This window comes from Cololabis saira, chromosome 12, assembly GCF_033807715.1.
Source record: "Cololabis saira isolate AMF1-May2022 chromosome 12, fColSai1.1, whole genome shotgun sequence".
NCBI lineage: Eukaryota > Metazoa > Chordata > Actinopteri > Beloniformes > Belonidae > Cololabis > Cololabis saira.
The window spans coordinates 5,636,454-5,653,232 of NC_084598.1; the positions used below are offsets into that span (position 1 = coordinate 5,636,454).

General features: G+C 39.0%; 1 protein-coding gene across 1 annotated transcript in view; it reads left to right on the plus strand.

Moving 5' to 3' along the window:
• cacna1fa (calcium channel, voltage-dependent, L type, alpha 1F subunit a) overlaps positions 1–16,779 on the plus strand; it is a 51,432-nt gene that overhangs the window by 24,277 nt on the left and 10,376 nt on the right. Inside the window, exons 25-41 of the mRNA XM_061735248.1 lie at positions 1,878–1,985; positions 2,159–2,211; positions 2,304–2,450; positions 2,567–2,768; positions 3,733–3,891; positions 3,979–4,089; positions 4,178–4,261; positions 6,438–6,461; positions 6,565–6,693; positions 6,796–6,861; positions 6,973–7,064; positions 10,293–10,452; positions 14,107–14,234; positions 14,946–15,042; positions 15,134–15,236; positions 15,349–15,450; positions 15,650–15,774. Coding sequence (XP_061591232.1) covers positions 1,878–1,985; positions 2,159–2,211; positions 2,304–2,450; positions 2,567–2,768; positions 3,733–3,891; positions 3,979–4,089; positions 4,178–4,261; positions 6,438–6,461; positions 6,565–6,693; positions 6,796–6,861; positions 6,973–7,064; positions 10,293–10,452; positions 14,107–14,234; positions 14,946–15,042; positions 15,134–15,236; positions 15,349–15,450; positions 15,650–15,774 — 1,890 coding nt within the window. The remainder of the gene's footprint in view (positions 1–1,877; positions 1,986–2,158; positions 2,212–2,303; positions 2,451–2,566; positions 2,769–3,732; positions 3,892–3,978; positions 4,090–4,177; positions 4,262–6,437; positions 6,462–6,564; positions 6,694–6,795; positions 6,862–6,972; positions 7,065–10,292; positions 10,453–14,106; positions 14,235–14,945; positions 15,043–15,133; positions 15,237–15,348; positions 15,451–15,649; positions 15,775–16,779) is intronic.

Sequence of the window (16,779 nt, forward strand, 5' to 3'; positions counted from 1 at the left end):
ATATACAGACTCGTGGGTGGTGTCATCCGCTAAATGTCCAGGCCTGAAGAATCTACATGCAAGTCATACAAGCTTCCACTGCAGCCTGAACATGCACAAGGGTGCGAGGGCCCGTTCATCGCTGCTTGCAGCTTTAATTGTCTTTGCAACCCATTTTTAAAAAGCCAGGCCACTGTGAACTATTAGTACAAATATTCTATGATCAATTGTTTTGCAACATGTTTAAAAAAAAAAGTTGAGAAGGACGCAACTAGAAAGACTGTTGACGGGGATTTAAAGTGGTTTTGGTGGTTTAAAAACCTCTTTCAGAGGTAAATTTATAGAACACTTAATCACACTGGGAAAGACTATTCAATTCTGCAGCTGAAGAAAATTTGTCTCCCAAAAACAAACAAACTTTGTTTTTTTTTTAATAATGGAGGAGAAATACTGGATTTCCTCATCATGTACAACATGTTCAAATAATGAAATATAAAAAGAAGCTAAAACAAGAGGTGGATGCAAAGAGCACGACTGAAAACTGGTATTTGATGCTTTTGGGCAGCACATCAACTACAGATCAATTCTGCAAAGTATTGTCAGTCAACGCTTTGCTTCATCCTTTAAAGCAAGTGGGAACTCCAACATTTATAGTGTAAAGAAACAGGTTGCAGAAATACTGCTGCAGACTCGGTCCTGACCCAATTTTAGGTGGACTGAGACAAAATAGGGGATTTTTCTGTGAAACGACCAATCAAACTGTTTATTTTATTCTCAGACGCACATGGTAGTGTATGTTCTCAGTCTTCAAGGTTTTAAAGGCTTACATTTGTGGCAACTGGACTTATTTCTCTGCCAGAATGAATGTGCCCTCAAATTGTGAAAAAGCATTTGGGGAAGCATGCAGCATCATTTTTGTTTTAACCTGAAATGACCAGAACACGAGTCCAGACTTTAAACCCACAGAAGATCTGTGGAAAGTTCTGGAGAAAACTTTAAATGGCAACCTAACAAGATCAATACAAGATCAATACAAGATCAATACGAAAATCAAACCCGAATGGAAATAACTGTCTCATTGTTGAATGTCCTTATTGAAAGTGAATGTGTCATAGTCAAGGCCCAAGGTGGGAAAACACAACTTTGATCATTTTTTTGGACTGTTTGTGTGTTTTTCAGAAGAAATTTCAGTCCACATTATTATTGTCTTTCATGGAGATTCACCGGTAGATATTTGTTGTTGATGCAGTGTACTAGGGCTGGGCGATATCGAGATTTTAATATATATCGATATATATTTTCAAACGCGATATGGTACGAGACAATATCGTTTATATCGAGAATTTTTTTTTTTTTTTTTTATGATTTTGATATAGCTTATTTTGTGAAAAAATTGACTTGAATGTTTTATTTGAGATTTGCACAAATGTTTTGTTATTTGCACAACTGTCAACCTCAGTGGAAAAGTCTGCCTGTTAATGTCTACATTGTATTAATTGCACAGTGTATTTGAATTTAATTGTTATGCAGGAAAGGGATATTTGTTTTATTTTATTCAAGAAGCATTTTTATTCTATATATGCAGGCAGTTTATTTTTATTTCATTTGTTTTATACATTTTGATATTGTGCAGACCTCTGTTAATAAAGGAACCTGTGTGACATTTGGCACACAGGTACATTGGCATTTGTATTAAAAATGAAGCAAACAGAGATGCTATGCTATAATGCTTTGGGGGAAACCCCAATTATGTCACAGAAAAAATATCGATATATATCGAGTATCGCCATTCAGCTAGAAAATATCGAGATATGACTTTTGGTCCATATCGCCCAGCCCTACAGTGTACGTAGTGTGTTGCTTTATAAACTCTTGTTTTGTGTGCTGTGTCTTCACAGAATGTGGTTCAGTGTGTGTTCGTGGCTATCCGCACCATCGGCAACATCCTGATTGTCACCACGCTCCTGCAGTTCATGTTTGCTTGCATTGGAGTGCAGCTTTTCAAGGTGCAACTTCACGCTTTCAGCGACGTGTTTCCTGAACGTTTATGCGATGAAATGTGGTGAAAACATTTACAGCAAAAAGATTTGTAATCATGCTGCATTAAATATGTCCTTCCGTATTGTTAAAGTGTGCAGTAGGGTGTTTAATGACAGTCCTCGTGTGTGGGGTGTTGCAGGGCCGGTTCTACAGCTGCACAGACGAAGCCAAACACACTCCGTATGAGTGCAAGTCAGTTTTCTCTCCTGATGCAATATGAAGCTCTGGACTTTTTAGTAGCATCATGTTTATTCAATAAAGGCTGTGCATACGTTCAACTCTAGGGGGACGTTTGTGGTCTACAAAGACGGGGATATGAACCACCCCATGGTGAGAGAGCGGGTTTGGGAAAACAGCGATTTCAACTTTGACAACGTGCTGATGGGCATGCTAGCGTTATTCACCGTGTCCACGTTCGAAGGCTGGCCACAGTGAGTGGGAACTGTTTATTGTTCACTGAAACCCAACCTTTTCTCTTTTTTTTAAGTCCGTTTTTGCCCGGAAATGTTTTTATTTATTTTCTTCTCGTCTTTTCCCCGTTAAAAAGGCTCCTGTACCGAGCAGTGGACGCCAACGCCATAAACCGTGGGCCCATTTACAACTACCGCGTAGAGATCTCCATCTTCTTCATCATCTACATCATCATCATTGCCTTCTTCATGATGAATATATTTGTGGGTTTTGTCATCATCACATTTCGAGAGCAAGGAGAGGCCGAGTTCAAAAACTGTGAGCTGAATAAAAATCAGGTTAGTTCTGTCATTTATCAATATACAGGACTGTCTCAGAAAATTAGAATATTGTGATAAAGTTCTTTATTTTCTGTAATGCAATTAAAAAAAACTAAAATGTCATACATTCTGGATTCATTACAAATCAACTGAAATATTGCAAGCCTTTTATTATTTTAATATTGCTGATTATGGCTTACAGTTTAAGATTAAGATTCCTAGAATATTCACATTTTTTGAGATAGGATATTTGAGTTTTCTTAAGCTGTCAGGAAGTCGGCCATTTTGAACATTTTGAATTAATCGCCTAATTTTGGCGCAATTTTTGCCATTCCTTCGGCAGTTAATACGGCCCGAACCGTAACGTGCACCCAGGTGTGTTATACATCAAAATGTGCGACTCCATCTTGCGACTACGCGCATTACTTTTCTCTTTCAAAAGTGTTACCGTGGCGACGCTGGACGCTAAAAAGCGCGCCCCCCCTTCATCTGATTGGTCCATATTTGATAGTTTCACCAAAAGTCACCAAATTTTGCACCAAAGCCAGGCCTGGCGATAAATTTGATATTTCATGGTTTGCATTAATGGGCGTGGCCTAACGGCTCAACAGCGCCCCCTAGAAAACTTTTCTCTGCCATAACTTTTGAACGGGTTGTGATAAAGACATGTGGGTGGTGTCATCGGACTCGGTATTGAGTCCTTGACCTTCGTTGGCCTGAATTAGTCCCGCCCCTTCTTCTGATTGGTTGTCCCTATTTTTTACTATAACTTTTGAATGGTTTGACATAGAAAGTCGTAAGTGGTGTCATTTCTGATATGTTTATGCGGTGACCATGAGTGTGAGGGCCCGTTCATCGCATTGTTTTTGTAATTGTATTACAGAAAATCTAAATATTCATATTTTCTGAGACAGTCCTGTAGTTTTGGTTCTAAATAAGCAGAGCACTTTGGTAATTGTTTTCTCTCTTATACCCTCCCCAGCGTCAGTGTGTGTATTATGCGCTGAAAGCTCAACCCATCAAGATTTACATCCCAAAAAACCCGTCCCAGCTCAAGTTCTGGAGAATCATCAACTCCAGCCAGTTTGAGTATGTGATGTTTGTGCTGATCCTGGGAAACACGCTCACTCTGGCTGTGCAGGTACGGCTCATGTGAAACCTCCCCGGAGATACAGAGCTGTCCTGTTGGCTTCAGCGTGGTGACGTTTCCTAATGTTGTCTCTCTCAGCATTACGAGCAGTCCAAACTCTTCACCTCCATCATGGACATCCTCAACATGATCTTCACCGTGGTCTTCACTGTGGAGATGATCATCAAGCTGATGGCTCTTCGGGCCCATGTGAGGCTTAAATCCACATTTTTAATATTCCACTCCACAACCCCACGGCGTCTTGTTCACACTGCTTTCTCTCGTCTCATTTCCGCAGCACTACTTCATCGACCCCTGGAATTCCTTTGATGCGCTGATCGTCGTGGGGAGCGTGTTGGACATCGCAATCGCAGAGTTTAGTGTAAGTTTGTGTCACTTTTATTTCCAGAATGATGTGTTGCAGTGTTTTGCCTCATTGTTTCACTTTTCACAGCTTTCAAAATTTTGAATCAAGTTCAAGTCTGCCTTTTTTGTTTTTGCATAAAAAAAGGTAATAAAAGCCTTTTGTGGCTGCAGCATGTTGTATCAGAAGAGTTTATCTACATTTTGTCTAAAGGTTTCTCCAGTATTTCTGTCTTCCACATGAGATTACCTAGAAATACAGCCAGCAGCTGCATTCAGGTCCCAGAAGAAAAACCGCCATCACCGTAAATGTTAATGAAGACAAGCAATCTGTGTTTTTTGTAGTCTGAATGAATGAATGAATGAATGAATGAATGAATGAATGAATGAATGAATGAATGAATGAATGAATGAATGAATGAATGAATGAATGAAGTTTATTCAATCATGACAACAGGAAAACAACACAGCACCAAAAAAACATTGTGCACAGCATTAACATTTCACACAAAACCAATAATCATGTGTTGAACAATGACTGAAAAGGCTTAGGCTGAAGCAAACTGCTTATAAAAGCCTATCCTTTATTACCAACTTTCTTTTTGTGGCTACCGACCTCCAGAAAAGCAAAGAAACAACAAAAGGCAAAGAAACAACAGAAAAGCAAAGAAACATTAACAGATAGTCAATCGCACTTATAAGCTTCAAAAATAGCTTTACAAAACATTTTCTTAAAAACCAAAAGAGAATGACATGTTTTTAAATGTATGTTGGCATCATTCCAGAATTTAACTCCAGTAATGGAGACACATCTCCTTTTCATACCTTTTTTAACTTTTTGTTCAGTAAAATTGCAGACACCTCTAAAGTGTCCAGTCCAGTTTTACAATTATTCAAATAATTCCAGTGAAAGTTTATACATGTCTTCTAAAGTCATATAGTCTATATGAGCAGCAGGATATCATTTTCATTATCTGACTTCCTTGAAAAGTTTTAGTTCATTTCCATTAACCTCTGTATTGTCACACTTGTTGTTTTTCTAATTTCTCAATGGCTCATAAACATAAAATAGACTTTTCTGTTGATAACTTCTTTGCTTTTCATTAAAGCAATGAAAAAAACATGACCTAAATGCACAATATTCATAGATAAAATACATATCCCATAGAATATGAATATAATTATTACATAAATAGTAGAATAATAAAGAAAAGGGATGATCTCTGTGTGAACCACTGGGACGTGAAAGGGAAGAAGGATTTTCAGAGGTCGTTTATTCCCAATATTCTGCCCCTCTGGGTCATTAAACAAAGAAAGAGATTTGCAAACTAGCATTTTGTCAGTATTTTAGAGATCCAGCAAAATTCCTCAATCAAACTTCAAAAGCAGCGCAGGTCTAATTAGGGGCAGAGCATCTTTTACTGCGGCACCGGGATGAAAGGAGCCCAAACCGGTAGACTTGTATGGCTGAAGCATTCCATGTGGACCAATGAGAAAAGGGCTCGTGTTTTCTGTCTGTCAAAATGTGGAAACTTTAAACCAGCACAGTACACTAATAAATAAATAAATAAATACCATATTTTCTGGACTATAAGCCGCACCTGCATACAAGCCGCATCCGCTCTATTTAAAAATAAAAGATATCCAAGCCGCAGATATTTATGTTGTTAGATTAGATATTTACTACATGTACAGAAGGATTTTGAACTGTAAATGATGTACATGTTTGTACCTAAACAGATCCTTTCCTAACAGTGTCTTTTAACACGGCAGCAACTTTGCTGATTAAAACGGGACAGAACCAAGAGAAAATAACCGGTATTTATTTATCTATTTATCTGTTTGAAATCTGCTTCTACTTCTATCTGCTAAAGAAGAAGTAGCGTATTCTTCTTTGCATTTATTTTGTCTTAGTTTTGATTCTAATTCCGGTTAGAGCGCCCGGGCGGTGGAAGAAAAATCCACAGAATAGCTGCACCTTTGTATAAGCTGCACGGTTCAAAACCTATGAAAAAAGTAGCAGCTTATAGTCCAGAAAATACGGTAAACTAAAAAAAGAAATGGACCGGGGGGGGGCTAGTTGCACAAGTTTGTCTAGTCTCCTGCAGGGTCTCTTGTCATGGTTGGTGTTTGATGGTTTTTTAACTTCTCTCCTCCTCCACTGCATCCCTGTTACCTGCTGGACACTGATCCAGGGAGGAGGCGGCGGCCACGGAGAGGTGAGACTGAACCCTCACACGCCTTCATCCCCGGTCCTCACCGCTGCCGCTCAGGGGGTTTATTTCACAGCTAAATCACAACTGAAATAGATTTTCTTTCCAGGGGAAAGGAGAACACGCAAAGGTGTCCATCACGTTCTTCCGTCTGTTCCGAGTGCTGCGGCTGGTCAAGCTGCTCAGCAAAGGAGAGGGCATTCGAACTCTTCTCTGGACGTTTGTCAAGTCCCTGCAGGTCAGCAGGTCCACCTGGTCCCAAGTGTCCCCCGCCGTTGTCATGGCGATCTCCTAATAAACTGCTTTTCTGCCGCTGTGCTCTCGACTTTCCCCTGCTCAGGCCTTACCTTACGTCGGCCTCCTCATCGCTATGATCTTCTTCATCTACGCCGTGATCGGCATGCAGGTAAGAGATGAATGGTTTTGTTTGAAGTCATTTATGTTTGAAATAAAGATGCTATAATTAATAAGAACTGGAGGACGGTCTATCCCAACTTACTATCCATTTATCTTTCAGATGTTTGGGAAGGTGGCCATTGATGAGGACACACACATCAACAGGAACTGCAACTTCCAGACTTTCTTCATGGCAGTGTTGGCCCTTTTTAGGTAATGTATTTTTAAAGGGGAATAAAAGCCTTTACTGCAATGAACACGACCACCATTTTTTTTTAATGTTTTTATTGAAAAAGAACATAAGACAATTCTAGTTGCTGAATTACAATTTACATTTTTCCTGTTAAACATATACATACCGGTATATGCATATGTACATATAGTATATTAAAGATATACATACATAGCATATAGAGGGTTTGTATTAACATCACTTTCCCACTGGACCAGCCCCCTTACTCACACTGAGTGGCAACAACAGCTGCAACTAGTGGAGAAGACGGGATAACAGCTGATTATGAGCTTAAAGGAGCTTGAGGCCGGATTGTGGCAGGATTTATGAAAAAAATCTGTATACATTTTAAGTTTTCTAGTAATAATGTCAGATGAAGCGTTCCAAACCCAAAAGAATGAGCCCTCTAGTGTATCTCTCCTTTACCTTGAACAGGCTGTGTGCTGCAAAATGTGCTGCAATTCGGTCCCGAATTTCCCGCGCTGTCCTGCGGATGTGACGTCACATGACGCTGCATGCACGTTCTCCCCGTTCTCCCGTGCCGGCTTCACTGTTGGCTGCAGTACCCCCAACGGCCGTCGTGGCGAAGGGTGGCGCTAGAGAGTCTCATTTCTTAAAAGGAGCCTCAAGCTCCTTTAAATTAGCTTCAGTTGGACTTGACAGTGACCCGTACAGTTACAAAGAACCAGTGGTCCATGGACATTAATATTTGGTACAGTTACCAAGAACCAGTGGTCCATGGACATTAATATTTGACCACTATGTACTTAATTTCTACGCCGGGGAAATACACGAAGCAAAGCTTGAAGGCTTACAAAAGTCTTGATGCTTGGTCCGACTTCAAGGCAGGATTTGTTGTAGAAATTAAAGTGATGAGGACACCGAACTTTATGATTTGACCATTTAACGTTAGCTTTTACGTTAGTGTATGTTGCTAGTAGTGCTGTCAGGCGATTAAAAATATTAATCTAATTAATTACAGGATTTATAATTAACCGCGTTTTAATCTCATATCTGCTAAAGGTCCCCAAATAAAGAATTCTAATTCTAGGACATTGCAAAATTGCAGTGCACGACTAATCAATTGAATACACTAAGAAGAGAAGATATGAAATCCACATTTTTATTGGTGAAGTGTTTCATAAATGAAATTCAAAAGAAAAAGCTCAAGCACATCAGCAAACCAATTAGGCCAGGTGCATTATTCAAAAATGCAATGCAAATACAGTTAAATGAATAAAATTCAGAAATAAAATAAGGCTGAGTCTTAAATAGGCACTTAAAGGAGCATGAGGCTCCTTTTAAGAAATGAGACTCTCTAGCGCCACCCTTCACCACGACGGCCATCGGGGGTACTGCAGCCAACAGTGAAGCCGGCACGGGAGAACGGGGAGAACGTGCATGCAGCGTCATGTGACGTCACATCCGCAGGACAGCGCGGGAAATTCCGGTCCGGAATTGCAGCACATTTTGCAGCACACAGCCTGTTCAAGGCAACGGAGAGATACACTAGAGGGCTCATTCTTTTTGGTTTGGAACGCTTCATCTGACATTATTACTAGAAAACTTAAAACGTTTACGAATTTTTTTCATAAATCCTGCCTCAATCCTGCCTCATGCTCCTTTAAGCGGGCTATCAATTCAAAATTAAAACTAGAGCTGACTCAATACAGAGATTCAAGCTGTAACGTTTACAGTGGAACTTCTCCGGACATGTTTAGCGTTTAAATGATAATTCAGGCTGGAGCAGCTCCGGTGATAGGAAAATTGTACAAATCACTGTGTTCTTGTCGATAGTCCCGTCTTCTTTCTTTTTATACATAAACTTGTCGTTCAAAGGTCCTAACAAAGATTTGCTGAGTCTCCCCTGAGTCGTCCAGGTCTGTCACTGCTTTGTTAGTTTGACCAGCAGCAGGAGGGAAGTGACCTGTTACTGCCAAGTGAACTACGGCTCCCTCAATGGGCCGGTTTTAAAATACTTGCGCATTTTGCCACTCATAATTAATTGCTGACAGCCCTACTTGCTAGTAGGGGTGTAACAATATATCGTGCCACGAAATTCCGCGATACAAAAACGTCACGATACGTGTCGTGGAGGTGACAAAGTGTATCGCGATATTGGGTTATTAATATTAATCTATTGTGTTGACTTGTAACGCGCATCCAACCACGCCTCGACCCGCGGAGGGAAATCTGACTCCGCTCAGAAGAAACTAGTACCGTTTTGCGGTCCCGTTTTGAGCTCTGAACTTTTACTTATGTAAGGCTGGTGTAGAGTTAAGCCTTACCTTATTAAATTAAACCTTTTTGGGGTGGTGAGTAGGATAAACACGGGGACAAGTCCTGCTGAGTTCCAGTGTACTTTAATGTCCCTCAACAGTGTAGGATTTTAGAACATCAACACAGCACCTAGTGCTGTACTGTGGCGTATCACTCCACCCAATCTAAAACAGACTAATCACTACAGATAAACTGACTAGTGTCATTATAGTCCCTGATTTACATCAGAATATAAAGAATATATTTATAAAATAATCAACCCTGAATTACCAAAATAACCTTCTTAACAAAAATAAATCTCCTCTTACACTTATAAGGTGAGCATGAATCAATCTTTTTTATGATGTAAAATTGTATGTATTTATTTACTTTTATTTATTTATTTAATTTTAGTTGTTACATTTCTGGAAAAGAAAAAAGTCAAATCATACATGAGAGAAACTATTCAGTTTGTGGGTAAATATTTGTACTTGTATGAAACTGAAGATGCATAATGCAAACCTGACATTTACTTTTAGTTCAGTTTGTGGAAAATGGTTGGCCTGGCTTTCTCTTTAAAACTTAAACAGTTATAAAGAATTACAAACTGTAACAATAGGGCAAACGAACAGTATTGTTTTTTATTTTGTGTCTTTCAAATAAAAGACAATATTTTTCCAGTCTTATGTTCCTCATTCAAGGTTGTTAAAAAAATACTGCTATAATATCGTATCGTTATCGTGACCTCAATATCGTGTATCGTACCGTATCGTCAGATTAGTGTATCGTTACACCCCTACTTGCTAGTAACAGCCACCATTTCTGTATTATAATTCATTATTCCACAGTCGACGTTCAGTTGCTCCCGTTTAGAAGGTCAGATGACATCCGGCTCAGAAAGCTTCCCGTCCCCGGCTGAGTGCAGGAAGCTGACGCTCTGTCTCGTGCAGGTGTGCCACCGGGGAGCAGTGGCAGGAGATCATGCTGGCCGCGCTGCCCGGCAGACGCTGCGATCCAGAGTCCGACGTGGAGCCCGGAGAGGAGTTCACATGCGGCAGCGGCCTGGGCTACATCTACTTCATCAGCTTCTTCATGCTGTGTGCTTACCTGGTGAGCGAAGCCACTTAGGATTAAGGCCGATTTGTTCTTTTTAATCACTTCACTCCCGGATGGTTTGTGGTCAAACACCGGTCCTGTTTAGATTACAGTGTCCAAATTTAGGCATAATTAATTCAAACTTGTCTTTTACAGACTGTCAGGTCATCTATGATCAAAGCCTGATGACAGTAAAGAGGATAGGATTACAACGGCAGTGAACCTGTAGTATTACACGTTTATCTTGCCTACTCCAATTTCTGGCTGCGAGGATGGAGGGAGCTCCCTGCATGGATTTCAGTAATCCATACAGGACACCCACATCACAGGATTTAAAGTTGCTGCATGGCCAGCAAAAAAATCTCACGCACCTGTGTTGTTAGTTGTTTTAGGTGCGAAGTCATTCTGATCAGCCCTTTGCAGTGTCAACACATTTATTTCCTTCCAAAGCTGCACTGGTTTGTTTTTGCCAAGATCTTGTATTGATCAGGAGCATCGGACCAGTCGCGTGGGAAATGTTCTCCGTTAAATCGCACATTCTCAAGGGGTTAAGGCAGGAGTCTTCAACTAGATTAGGCCGGGGGCCACATCTGCAAAAAGAATGTATGAAGAGGGCCGCACTGAAAATTTGGGGGTTTTCAAAATGTATTTTGCACTCAAAGACGAAGATTTATGTATATATAATACATTTGTGCTCAGGAATGAGCAGGAGAATATATCTGTCTGTTTACATAATTATGTATTAATTGTATCCAAATTTAGTCATTGTGAATGTTAAATATAATATTCAAATAAAGAAATATTATTTTAAATGCATGTTTATTTTGAAAACCTGCATGGTGCAAACTTAATGGAGTTGATATTGACCTACTTTTAATAAAACACGCCATAATGACAAAGCACCACTTTCCACCAAGATTTCCTTATTTGAATATTATATTAAGCATTGAGCACAAGCATTTCAGTCCATACTAGCCGGTTTGATGTTATAAATAAGTAACCAAAATATTAACCATAAGCTCCTTTATTTATGACACATCTGTGCATTATATCAGCAAAACAAAACAATCGCATGAAATTATAGGAGAATTAGAAGTTCATCTGAAATGCAAAGTCCTCATTTAGAGATTCAAATGAAAAACATTTCAAGCCAATCCTAGAAGCCTAATGATGTAAACAAGTCCTCGTTACAACGGAGGTTAATAACAAATAATGTGACAAACATTATCACTGTGCAACACTGGCAAAAAATCTGAAGTAGTAAAAAACATCTCCAACAGAGTGGCCCGCGGGCCGCCAGTTGAATATCCCTGGGTTAAGGTCTGCACCCTGAGGTGTTCAAGAGTGAAAATGATGCAACAGTCTTTCACAATCTGAGCTATCATCTTTTTTTTTCATCTTCTTTTTGACATAACCAAAGGAAATGATACCAGGTCATAAATTTGCCCACAGAAGCGTCTGTGATCGGCGCGAGGTGTGATGGGAGCATCATGTCATTTACTGTTCATATTCATGCTCCCATCAGTCGAGAAGAGGGTAAAGATGGACTCAGCAAAAATCATGACCCTTTTTCTTTTTTTTTTATTCTTTATTTAGCTATGGCAGTACATATCACAAAGTAAAAGCAGTAATATTCTTATCCGCCATCCAGTTTTTTGTCATTTTAAGTAAACATATTAAGAGATAAGAAAAGGAAAAAAGAAAGAAAAAACTACAAAGAACTCTATACAATCTGGCAGAGACAGGCTATCAACATAAAACCTCCATACAGAAGAAAAATAACATGATTCTCAGTTGGGTGGAGAGGGTGGAGAATGAGATAATAATAATAATAATAATAATAAGGATAATGATATGATAGTATTGGTGTCTGTCTTCAGATCATGACCCTTTTTCATCGACCCGGAGACCAATCTTCATGCTCCTTAGAAAACTCCTTGCCCTTGTTTTTCCAACTATTCTCACCCATAATTGCTTTTTTTAAGGTTACACAGCTGTCTTGTCCTGACACCTTCAGTTCTCGTCGTTGTGTAATATCGTAGTTGTGTGTTTATTGTGTTTATTATCTTTAGTGAAGTTTGGTTTTTCCAGCATTCTTATTTTTTTTGTTTTTTTTATCGGATGGACTCTAATGCTCGACCATGGATGTGTCTCTGAGGTGTTTGACAAGCCATCACCGCATCATTCTGGGTTCAATAACTTGTAGTGATCTGAAACACGATCATCTCTGCAGTACTGTGCAGGAAGTAAATATATGTGATATCTGTGATAGTTTTGGCCAGGCAGTGTTTTTTTTGTTTTTCGGGGGATTTTTTAGGCAAAAGTTCATGACCTCAGAGATATTTTAAGAACTGAAGAGAAATACACAGAGGTGTCAAGTAACAAAGTACAAATACTTTGTTACCTTACTTAAGTAGAAATTTTGGTTATCTATACTTCACCGGAGTAATTATTTTTCAGACAACTTTTTACTTTTACTCCTTACATTTTCACGCAATTATCTGTACTTTTTACTCCTTACATTTTAAAAACAGCCTCGTTACTCTATTTCATTTGGGCCTTTAATAAAAACTATCCAGTTAAATTGCTCCATCCGGATAGAGTGAATTTGGTTGTGGTTGTTTCAGATGTTCTTGTCCAGTTTTGTTCTTACATCCGTTCCCTCAGATTCCTGCAACTAAACTTGGATGTACATTTAGATTTATTTAGATTTATTTATTTTGCACAGTTAAACATTACACACATAAAAGTACCAACTTTACAAATTTGGATGTACATTCCAATAAAGGTTAGGATAAATGATAACATGCCTCTGAAGTTTGACTTTTTGCACTATTACAATACTTATAGGCAACTAGTCATCATATCTCCTGCTCTCTGAAACACATGTTAATGCTCAATAGTACACATATATGGTTCTTTAATATATCTGCATTATACTAAGATGCATTCATTTTCAATGGCTTTTGTCCTTAATGGCTTTTTCCCCCTTACATTACTTTAACTTTTTTACTTTAAGTAGTTTTGAAACCAGTACTTTTATACTTTTACTTGAGTAAAAAACTTGAGTTGATACTTCAACTTCTACAGGAGTATTTTTAAACTCTAGTATCTATACTTCTACCTGAGTAATGAATGTGAATACTGAAGACACCTCTGGAAATACATCACTGTATAAGCTATTTGACAGGATTACTTGGAGAAGATTATTGTCACCATTACTGTATAGCAAAGAAATATATGTACCCTACCTTCAAGTAGCAGCATATGATTTACATATGAAACACACACAGTTGTGTACATTTCCATCTGATGTTGTTCGTGTATTTGAAGCGAGTCTTTAATCTTGTCATTGGTTCAACCTTTTTCTCAATCTGAGCTGTTTAGTTGCTGTAGGAGAGACGCGTAAACTCTGTGTGTGGTCTCTGGTCTCAGAACCACACGCCTGTGATCTCCAGGGCCTTTTCTTTATTCCTGGATACGGAGGCATTGATGTACTCATAAATATTCTGTTTGGTAGACCATTCTCACCTAACGCATCCAGTTTTGTCTTGTTGGTTTTTTTAATAAATGATTTCTGGATACAAATTCACATTTGAATGATTTTGCAGGTATTTAAAGTAACTTGATTACCATTAGACCCAACATTTCTTTGGTTTTCTCTTTCAGATTATCAACTTGTTCATCGCTGTCATCATGGACAACTTTGAATACCTCACAAGGGACTGGACCGTGCTCGGTACTCACCACCTGGATGAGTTCAAGAGAGTTTGGTCCGACTACGATCCAGAGGCCACGTATGGCTTGGTTTTCTATTCCTCTCTTCCTGCTACTGTTTCCTGATTAGGGCTGGGGATCCATTCAAATGTCAATTTGATTCCGATCTATTTGGGTTAGGGTTATTTTTTGAGCTCTTGCATGAATTATATGACGGTGTAGTTCTGCAACATATTAATACTAGTATTATATTGAGATTCAACAGCAAGTATTGCAGCTAATGATGCTGTAAGGACCAATCAGCTCCCAGAATGCTGATAGAACTGCTTTTAGAAACATCATGTGGGTCAGAATTATCAAACAGATCCAGGGAGGAAACAGAGGAACTATGAAATCGGTTAGATTTTTCCCCATTTATGAGAATTTGGTTTTTAGCATTTTATGCAAATGTTACTCCAAGACAGTATATAAAGCAAAGAAATATAGACAATTTATGCAATTATAACTGAAAACTTTAATGTTTTCATACCTTTAAACATATTTAAAGGCAAAAACATGGCACCAGTTATTGTCGTGTCCAACAAAACAGTTGTAATGTAATGATGAAAAAAAATCGATCTTTAGACATATGAATTGATTTTTGGGAATTAATATGAGAATCGATTTAGAATTGGAAAATGGATCTTTTCAACACAGGCCTAATCCTGATGCTTCCTGGCCTCATGCTGCCTCACCTTTCCCAGAATGCATTTGTCTGTTTCATCAGTGATGTGTTTGTCTGACTCTCGCAGTGGCCGCATAAAGCACATCGACGTGGTCACCATGTTGCGCAGGATACAGCCTCCTCTGGGCTTTGGAAAACTGTGCCCTCATCGCGTCGCTTGCAAAGTAAGTAAGCCCGGCTTTAGAGCTGCAGCTTTACTGCAGCACAGCAGGAACGCAGCCGTCTGCTATCCTCTCCCTCCTGTCGTTCATGTAGAGGCTGGTTGCTATGAACGTCCCCCTGCACGCCGACGGCACGGTCACCTTCAGCGCCACTCTGTTCGCCCTGGTCCGGACCTCGCTCAAGATCAAGACTGAAGGTCAGACCTTTCACACGTCCACACACAGAAGCTCACACAGCTGGACTGTCCTAACAAGTGATGGTAGGGTGCTGTTTTTCCTCTGATGAACTGTTGTTTATGGCCCGCTCAGGTGCCATCGATCAGCAGAACGAGGAGCTGAAGGTGATAATAAAGAAGCTCTGGAAGCGCACGAAGCCTAAACTGATTGATGAAATCATTCCGCCCCCTAGAGGTATAACACAAGATTGCAAGATTGTTGACCATCTGGAAAAAAACTCAATATACTAAGTGATGGATTACATTTATGTGCCTTAAAATAAAGAATAAAAATATTCATAAATCTCAAGGAGCATGTGTAATATAGGAATGAATTCAGCAGTCGTCTAAATAGTTTGTTCGTCAATCATCAAACTTGTTTTATTGCTCCTCAGGGGATGAGGTGACTTGTGGAAAGGTTTATGCCAGTTTCCTGATTCAAGACTACTTCAAAAAGTACCGCAAGAGGAAAGAGAGGGAGAGGAAATCTAAGAGGAAGGACAAGGCAGCTGCTCTGCAGGTAAAATGTTTATTTCAAAAAAAGGGTAAGCTACTTACTCCAGCCGTATGATCATATTGACAGAATGTGACATGCTGAGCTGTATTTGTTGTCCAAAGCAGCTGACTTTTAACAGAATCTAAAGCTTCTCAGGTGGACAAGGAATCACAATGTTTTTCTCAGTTATGAAAATACCCGAACTAACCTCCAATCAGTCATTGCTTTAAAACAAAAGCATTATATGAGAAGGAGAATGAGAGGAGGATTGCATCACAAAGGTGCTGCTTTTTTAAGAGATGCATTCACTTAGATCTTTTTTTTTTTTATTTATTCAAACAGGTTAAAACAAAAACAAAAAATAATCAGAATACATCAAATGTATATACCAAAAAATAACATAAGCAAAAAAAAGCAAATTAAAGAGACAAATCTATATGTAGATAAATATTTCCTGTTTGAAAGGGTGTAGGATGAAGTTTCAAAAAACTTTTCCAATCCTACCCCTTCTACTGTTCTGCTTTTACAATTTCTTCATTGCACAGAACTCCAAAAGAAAAGAGAAAGAAAAGAAAAAGTAGTTCAGCTGAGCAAGGCACTTTGGTCATTGGCTGTCAGTCCATGTGTCAATTTCCCATTTGTATCCATTAAGAGTATTGATTTTAAAGATTTGTTTAAACTTTGAAGTTTGAACAAGAACACAGATTGAGGTTTGGGTCAACAAAAACCGTGTCTGATTAAGTATCTATCACTGAAAACACAAGATCAACCATTTTATTAATGGAAAGGTAAAAGACAAATAAATATTTGCATCATTTTAATATTTGCATGTCAGTGCGCGACACTTAAAATGGGACGTGTGTCAAAATAATGCAAGCCATCTTCATAAAAATGTCCTTTATTAGTCTCCAGGAGGTATTTGTGCTGTTTGGCAGGGGGCCTGTGTGCCGGGAAGTTTGTATGCATGAGCTGAGAACACATCAACATGACTCCAGAAAAATCGTATTTGTTCATTAATAAATATGGATG